Raw genomic sequence first — 8904 nt, forward strand, 5'->3', positions numbered from 1 at the left:
GTATATGTCGACACACTGTGGACAGGTCCGCGTCAGTGGAGAACTTATTGAGCAACATGGATTTCGCCACATCAATTTCATTTCTCAGACTATTGGTTGTTGCATCAGTACCGGCAAGTAGCTGCAGCGGTTTCAATAGGGCCAACTCTAGAAAAGACGTAGACTGGGGAACAAGACAGCTTACTGCCCTCATCAGGTCAATATTTCTCCTTGAAAACCTGTCCCCAATCTCTGCAATAGCTCTGTCCAAGGTGTTCTCAAAAACTGGCTGGGAGAGTTGGAGGAATCAGACCAACGGTGGAGAGAACAAAACTGTCTATGAGCTGTTTGCTCATTGTTCTCCTTCTTTTTGTAGCAGTGGGGCCGGCTCAAAATTATCCAATGAATCATCTTCTCGGATATCTTTTAAAGATTGCAATGAGGCACTGATAACCTCCCCAGCACTGCAAAGATCCACAGCATTAGCCTGCAGAATAGAATTTGCTGGCTTCAAGACACCCAAAATTTTGATGAGCAAATTACCAATTAAAAAAAAATGATGCTTCCTGAGTTGTACTAGGAGCCCTGATGCCTCTGTGCATAAAGCCATTGCTGCCACACTATCTTCAGAAATTGCTGACAAAATTTTCAAGATGACATCCTTATTGTCCACCTGACATTTTGTTACGTCATTGACTGGTCCACCGTATCTCGAGTAACCTTTTAAGAGAGGGAGCATTATAGTTCTGGGCTAAATAATGATGGAGAACAAAGGAATGTAGTGAGCCGGAGAGTTCAAAGAATGTTTTGGCGCATGGCTCTTCCTGAATGGCATGCACCACTGCTCGGTGCAGCTGATGGTTGTAGCAATGTACATAAGGAATGAGCCTGCCAAGCTTCTGTTGCAACAATGCTTGAACCCCACCCCTGATCCCACTCATGACTGATGCGCCATCATAACATTGGCTGATTATATTATCAGCACTGTAACCTTCACTGGACAGGTGTTTGAGCATTTCTGTTGTTATATATTCTGCATCCAACCCACTCAAGTCCAGTAAACCAATCAAATGCTCCTCGGGAACCGAATTACAGACAAACCGAATCAAAAAGGCCTTAGAAAATGGATGGTAAACATTTTACCAAGCTATCTTGGCTGGCTGAACCAGAGCTGTGTAGAAAAAGTGAGCTAGTTAGCTATGCCAAAATCGTGTTGTGTTTGGGACTGTAATGCCACTTATACATATGTATATTTATATGTATAGATGGTGTTCTTTTATTTGTTTCATCCCAGGTACACTTTGAAAGAATGCAGCAAAACCAGTTGCTAAGGCCAACTAGGATCTAGAACATAGCTGTGGTAGTGTTTGTAGCATTTTCGCTAGCTAGTTTATCGTGTTATGGTTAAGATTTTGTTTCATATTAATAACACGTGAAAATTTCCAGTCAGAAGTAACGTTAGCTTTACTTCTATGATACTTGGGAACATATATGTAGACATATTTATATGTATATGAGATAGGCCTATTTACTTCAGCGGTGTTCGAAATGGCTCACTATTTCGAGCACAGATGATGTCACTTGAATAGCTGGGCGTCATATGTACGGATACTAACCGCCCACTAACACGAAACCACCTGCCACGATGTGGAGTGGAATTAGAAACGTTTAAAATTATACATTTTTTGTTCACCTTTTTCTTCGAAAATGTTGACAACATGTGTAATTGATCGTTGTCATAACAAATCCGATGGTGACAAGAGTAGGCAGTAGTGTTTTTATAAAATCTCAGTGGAGATTTTAACCAAACCACTGTAATGTGTGGTTATTTGCATTACTGTCACCTACTTATCAGCTTTGACCAGTCTGGCACTTCTACTCTGACCTCTCTCATTAACAAGGTGTTTTTGCCCTCAGCACTGTTTTTTTACATTACATTACATTATTGGCATTTGGCAGACGCTCTTATCCAGAGCGACGTACAACAAAGTGCATATCCATAACCAGGGATAAGTTCACTGTTGCTCATTGGATGTTTTTTGTTTTTCGCACCAGTCTCTACAAACTCTAGAAACTGTTGTCTGTGAAAATCCGAGGAGATCAGCAGTTTCTGAGATACTCAAACCACCTTGTCTGGCACCAACAGTCATTTCTCGGTCAAAGTCACTTAGATCACATTTCTTCTCCATTCTGACATTTGGTCTGAAAAATAGTTGAACCTCTTGACCATGTCTGCATGCTTTTATGCATTTAGTTGCTCCCACATGTTTGGCTGATTAAATATTTGCATTAACAAGCTGGTGTACATGGCTATCTAATAAAGTGCTCACTGAGTGTATTTATTTATAATAAATTGCTAAAATACAGATAATTAATCTGCATGACTTATGAATAGTTATATTATATGTTGACAGTATCTTTTAAAACTATTTTTTAGACAAAAAAATATTTTTCTGTGAATAAAATAACTGTTTGATATAATACAGTATTTCTCTCTTTCTTGAATTTGTTCTCCTTTCCCCCGCTCTGTTCTTTCATTTTTATCTGCCTGCATGAAAAGTGTAGGTAATGATATTACTCAAGAGTGAAACAGGACTGAAGCCCTATTTATTGGCACATCTTCTTCTTCTTTCGTATATCGTCAGATGGCCAACTCAGTGTCATGCAGCCACGCCCTCGTCTCCGGTCCTAAGTCGAAAAGGCCAGCTTCTGAGGGTGGGCTGTATAGGGGGCAGCCGGTGATTATGTGCTCGGCAGTCTGTTCAGGCTCGCCACACTCACATGCCGCACTGTCCGATAGGCCCCACTTCTTCAGAGATGACTTGAAGCGTCCGACGCCAGAGCGCAGACGGTTCAGTGATTGGCACATCACATCAACTAAAACACCATCCCATAATCACCGTACCCCCACTTGCCCCACATCAACTGCACATCAACTAAACACTTTCCCATAAACACCCCCCTCCCCAAAAACTGCCTGTTTGGGAAAGTATATGAACCCCAAAGAATTACGTTAAAACTGTCAAGAAAGAAGTGAGTCAACAGGAAGTTGCTCATCCTGTTCTTGCTTGCAATTATGAAGATGAGGAAGGCAAGACCACATACCACATCCTCTTCAAGTCACTCTTCGTATTTTCCATGGTATGAAACATTTAAATAAAATTTTTATATTTAGGGTGGGCACAAGTGGTTATGATGTGTGAATGATTTCCTGGGTGTGTGTAGTGCAGAGAAGGCAGTGAGTGAAAACCCTTAAATAAATAGCTCCAAAGCAATTCAGTGCACATACAAACCGAAGGAAGAATACTGGATAAAGTATATAGTATACGGCACAGTGCATACTGTATACTGACCCCATGTGGTGGCCACACTTTCAGTGATTTCACATTGGTCTTAACATTCTTTTTGTTCACTACCTGTGTGTTGTGTGTTAAAATGTATAAATGACTATAATTTAATTCATACATTTGAAATTTTTGACAGTTCTACAATGGGAATATTTTATGGCTTTATAGCCTTTTGTTATATATACTGTCATTCAAAATTAATATTTGTTTCGCATTTTGCCTCAGCACCACATTATACTATTATACAACGGAATAAACTTGAGAGAATGGAGACTATCCTATGAATTCAGGGGCATTCTGAGTTACTGTATTTAATTGGAACTATCAGTGAATCATCTTACTGTAACTGTGAAAAATTCTATTCATGGCATCCAAATCAGAAGCCTTAGTTATTTTAGCTGGTGTCAGGAGAGTGAAGGTGGCAGTGGGAAGAAGGGAAACGAAAAGCTTTCATCTGGAAATACCTGAACACCTGGGTTTACATGCATAATCATGATTCCATAAGTCCATAACAACACCAAAATGAAGCTGAAAGAGGAACAAAGTACAGAAAGATATTTAATAAATACATTTGTAGGCCCAAGAGGCAATGCAATTTTCTTTTTCTCACCATTCATATTGTCCAGCTTTTCGGTGCCCTTCTCCATGTGTACACAAGAGTGTATGTGTGATCGCATAATTGTTAAATTAATAAAGACAGGTGACATTTTCTGACTTCCCTCTGTGACCCAGATACAAAGAAAAGGGAAGAGAAAGAGAGAGAGAGAGAGAGAGAGAGAGAGAGAGAGAGAGAAGAGAAGAGAAGAGAGGAAGCGGTTGGCTGCGTGCATTAGTAGTTTACCACTTTGAGCATGTATCATATCTTTTTATTACTGTTTTTTAACATCAGCCTTTAGGTAAGTGAGATTCAAATACACCTTTTAAGGACAGTGAGAAGATACGTAAATGTGTCGGTAGGACAGCAAGGCAAGATTTATACAAATAACTGCCATTAAGTATAGTTTCTACTCTTTATTGTACTATTTAAATTTACATAAAGTGATCTAGAAAATTTTGTTCAGTAAGGATAAGTGTATATGTATATAAATAGGGATGAGTTATGTTTTGAGGCATTTCACAGAATTGGCATTAAGAGTTATTTTTGTTGCAGTCTTTGCAGATTTAATCTATGTGTTTTGCTAATTGTTTGCTTTAATGTTGTATTTTTATTATGTTTATATCGTATGAGCTTTTGATGACACAACAACAGTTCTCATATAGTAACTATCCAATGCTTTCTCTGTCTATATTTCAATATGAGTTTCCTGTACAGTATCATTTCAAAATTAATGTAGTGTAAAATGGATTTAGGTGAAAGGGTTAGTAGGTTTCTACTACAGAAGGATATGGATGCCTTCTACTTTCATTAAATGTTAATGGTCCTGCTTGACTCTCTTCCTTATAGGGAAAACACACATTTTCTTCATCATTGCTGCATTATCCCCCTCTCTCTGTACACTCTTTACTTAAATGAAGAGGAAGCCAAGAGAAAGAGAACAGCACATGAGAACAGGAAGGGAAGGGTTGTGACTTTCTTGTGTTGTGTTTCTTTCATGGTCACTGCAAAGCGTGTAAAGGAGACAGTGGAATTACAGAAAGAAGACAGAAGGGAGCTCTTTAATGCAAACAGGACACAGCCAATTCACTGTTGAATCCAAGTCGGATCAGACAGCAAAAAGAGGGATGACTCAAGCAAAACACAAGGACATCTACAAATTGCTAAGTCTATAGATTACTGCACATGACTAAATAAAATCACTTGGGCCCATATTGCGTAGTCAGTGACTCAACTAGAGTGGTAATAGATGGACAATAGATCGATGCAACTTAGATGCACAAAGTGAGAACTGTGCCTGCAAATATGTAAATATGCAGTGGGTTTCAGTCTCTGGCAATATTTTTGAGTGTGTACATTTAAAATATAATATTTAATAATAAAATGAAAGAATCTCAGAACCAATAATCCCAATATTTTGATCAGGCAGAAGGAATCGGCTTCTGGTTTTCATTGACTACTCCTGGATTCAACATTAACATTGACAATCACCATGTCGGTGCTACTTGTACTGACCATCCTCATACCCTCCATCACATGCTCTCCTCTCCTTGCCCAAACACCCTTTACCTCCTCAGACTATGATTTAAATCCAACCAAGGAACAGCCGGGAAGTCCAGGCATGACACTTGAAAGGAAGGCCCAGCCTTCTCCAAGCTTCACTTCAAGTCCTCTCAAAAACTTTAGCACATTCCCTCCTCAACCCTCAAATGTACGTAAAACTACCGCAGTGCAAACTCTTAAAAACACTGCAATAACTGTTGCTGAACCAATGGCAGAATCCATTCTTGAAACTACTATAGTGGCCATTTTGAAAACTACGGAAGTACCCAGTATTGAAACTGATTCAGAGCCCGCTTTTGAAACTCCTCTGCCCAATCTTGAAACTGTTACCTCTGCCATTCACCAAACATCAGGAGTTACCCTGCCTCAAATTCCAGTTCAGACCAGTCACCATGGAAGTACACTGATCTCTACACAAGCAACAACCCCAGAAACATTCATTTCCAGCTCTACATCCCAAACTAGCCAAAGCACAACAAACTCCATCATTCCAGAATTTGCCCAGACCACTCTCTCAAAGCCAAATTCAGACTCAAAGTCTAGCCCCGCTGTTGCTTCTGCTACACCCAGAGATACGTCTAATGGCAGTTCAAAGACAAATGGGTTTGGGAAAGTAATTATAATTATCGTTCTATCGCTGGTCTGTATTAGTGGGATCATCTTTTTGTGCATGTTATTCAACAAACGGAAGAAGACAAGATCTGAAAACTTCAACTCCAGCTTCAGAAATGGAGGGAGTAGTAAATCCAAGAGGAAGAAAGCTACAGAGGATGAAGCCTGGTTTGGGCCTGTGGCTTTTAAAGGAGAAGAGGAGGTTGAGGCAGGGGGGGAGGGGAGGAAGGAAGTAGATGGAAAGAGCGAGGGAGAAGGGGTGCAGGTAGTGCTAAGCACTTTTATGGCAAAGGAGGGGGAGAAGGATGGGGTGAATGGAGGCTGTATAGAAGTGATGAAGGATACAAAGAAAGAGGAGGAGGTACCCCTGATGGTCATGGACGAGGATGTGGAGAAGACAGATGTGGAGGTCACTTCTTCAACTTCCATGTCTTCTTCCCTTCCTCCTGCACTTTCTGAGACTGACGCAGGTGAGCAGAATGGGAGCGCAGCTTTTTGTCTGACATCTGCTGTATGAGGGGTAAAATGGATTTGTTGTTTCCTTATCAGTCTCTTTCAAATTGTGAATGTCTGATTAGTCCGGCAAAATTTAGAACTGCAGCAATTATACCGATAATGACTTTGAGTTTGGAGAAAGCATGTACAGTAGTCAGGGGTCAGAAGTTAAAACATAAGATTGAGACATAGCATTGTTTTTGCAAACCAGTGTATTTGTAATACTCAAATCCATTGTACTTTGCTTTTATAGAACATAATATGGTGAACTATCCTGATTTGAATAAGTTGTCCAACAATGCTTATGAATAGTTGACTCCAATATATGATCAAATTACTTTCTTTTCATTATTTGTATAAAATATGTAGCTCCTCATGCCAAATGTGTACTTAATTCATAATTTGATCAATTATTATCATGCACAGTGCACAGTATTGTTATTCAGGCATGGTGTGGGAGTGTCAAGTACCATGTGCTGATGAATGAAAAACATGTGTAAGCTACACATCACATCGATTTGAGCATACAGTCATGCATAGAATTTGATTTTTGATAGTGTAGTGGTTAAGGTGCATGACTGGGACCTGCTCGGTCAGTGGTTCGAGCCTTGGTGTAGCCACAATAAGATCCGCACAGCTGTTGGGCCCTTGAGCAAGGCCCTTAACCCTGCATTGCTCCAGGGGAGGATTGTCTCCTGCTTAGTCTGTAATCAACTGTATGTCGCTCTGGATAAATGCATCTGCCAAATGCCATTAATGTAATGTAATGTGATGACTTTGTGTTTGCTTCCTTTTTCTACAAGCCTTATTTTATCTTTTGATTTGTTTCAAAATACTATTGGATTAGCTCGGCCAGACACATTTCAAAATCTTAGGAGCACAGAAATATGGCTACTGACAAAGATCTAAACGTACTTTTTTTTGCCTATTGTTCATTGTAAATATTTGACATTTGATATTTAGATTGAATTGCAAGCATAGCTACATCACAAGAATAGCAATGTTTGTATTTTTTATAAGTTGGAATTTTTGGTAATCGGTTTAAAATATTATTTTTTCCTCTATATGTTTGACTAATAACAATATGAAGTATTTTTATAAGTAGGTTAAGTCATATTATCTAATAAATACATTTCAGAAACCTATCAATTTGTTTACTTTTCTGTTTTTGCTTCTGAATACATTCTCAAACATCTAGAATATGGTCAGATGAAGTGTTCTGAGGATGGGCATGTTCTTGTTCACCATGTTTTATTGATATGGGTCAGTACTGTGTGGCTTAATAAAAATTTTAATAATTAAAAAGATTTCATCAACTGTAGCATTAAAGAATATAAACTAATTGTTGTGAGACTTAATTGTGTCACGGTGTTTAAATACAATTTGAAGTGATCGGCGTGCCCCAATAATATCAATTTTTGTTTGTCCAGAGCACAACGATATGCTTGTGATTCACATTATGTATGAAATCATTCAACAGACAATCTTCAGTAGCTATATATGATAGCATTTTTTGTACAATAATTGTAAAATAAACTGCTCTGGGCTAACTGGTGAACTCTTGTAGGGTAGCCTCAAAATTGTTTATGGCACCTGGATGAATGTGTTTAGGTAAGAATGTGGATATCAATATTTTCAAATGTATGCCACCAGAGGGTGCTACATTATCAGTCCAGGGAAAAGAGTGCATGGGGTATACAATTGCTCTCATTCTGTTTTTGCAGCTGTACTTATCTCATAGTTTTGACTTAACATGGAGCTTCAAGGGTTTAAAGAATAATAGTAATTAGGAAGGGAAGTAAGTACAAAAGAAAAAGGGAAGTGTCAGCAAGGAAAAAATTGCTAACACCTCTCCAAACTCCACTTGGGCAAAGTAATATTAACTATGTCTGACCAGCAGGATTTATAAATATCTCATTATATGACTTTCTAAAATGAAAAGTATTGTGATTATTGTTGCATCTATAACGTCATTTTTCAGTTTTCCTGACTCCCCCCCCCCTCCCCTCCCTTACTGTGGAATGGCAGGAAATGGGAAGCGGGAGGAAAGGAGGCATCACAAAAACAATCTGATAAAGAGATGGAACATTAACATAAATATAATTAAAAACTTCATATAACTCTTTCTTTTCTTAAAATATGCAATCTTATTACCAAAATACCTGACAGTATCTAAGGTAAGGGGAAGGGTATGGCATGGAGTGAAGGGGGGAGGGGAAAGAGAGAATTGTGGGGGATGGAATGAGAAAAGAATGATTTCCCTTGAGACAGAAAATGGGGCGGGGGGTAGAGGGGAGGGCAGAAATAATGCTG

General features: G+C 39.0%; 1 protein-coding gene across 2 annotated transcripts; it reads left to right on the forward strand.

The window, feature by feature from the left end:
- Positions 1-4094: 4094 nt before the first annotated feature.
- Positions 4095-7736, forward strand: LOC133122166 (uncharacterized). Of its 2 annotated transcripts, none has more exons than XM_061231959.1 (2): positions 4095-4222; positions 4771-7736. In XM_061231959.1, exon 2 carries the CDS (start codon positions 5414-5416, stop codon positions 6611-6613), a length of 1200 nt encoding a protein of 399 aa, XP_061087943.1. In that variant the 5' UTR covers positions 4095-4222; positions 4771-5413; the 3' UTR covers positions 6614-7736. The 2 variants fall into 2 exon arrangements, with proteins under 2 accessions (XP_061087943.1, XP_061087945.1); XM_061231961.1 differs by having other exon boundaries at positions 4122-4222; positions 4934-7736.
- The last annotated feature ends 1168 nt before the right edge of the window (positions 7737-8904 follow it).

Source organism: Conger conger, chromosome 2 (assembly GCF_963514075.1).
Source record: "Conger conger chromosome 2, fConCon1.1, whole genome shotgun sequence".
NCBI classification, from domain to species: Eukaryota; Metazoa; Chordata; class Actinopteri; order Anguilliformes; family Congridae; genus Conger; species Conger conger.

Bases quoted from the DNA above. Each gene is read 5' to 3' on its own strand.
- LOC133122166 (XM_061231959.1), top strand. From the start codon at position 5,414: ATGTCGGTGCTACTTGTACTGACCATCCTCATACCCTCCATCACATGC.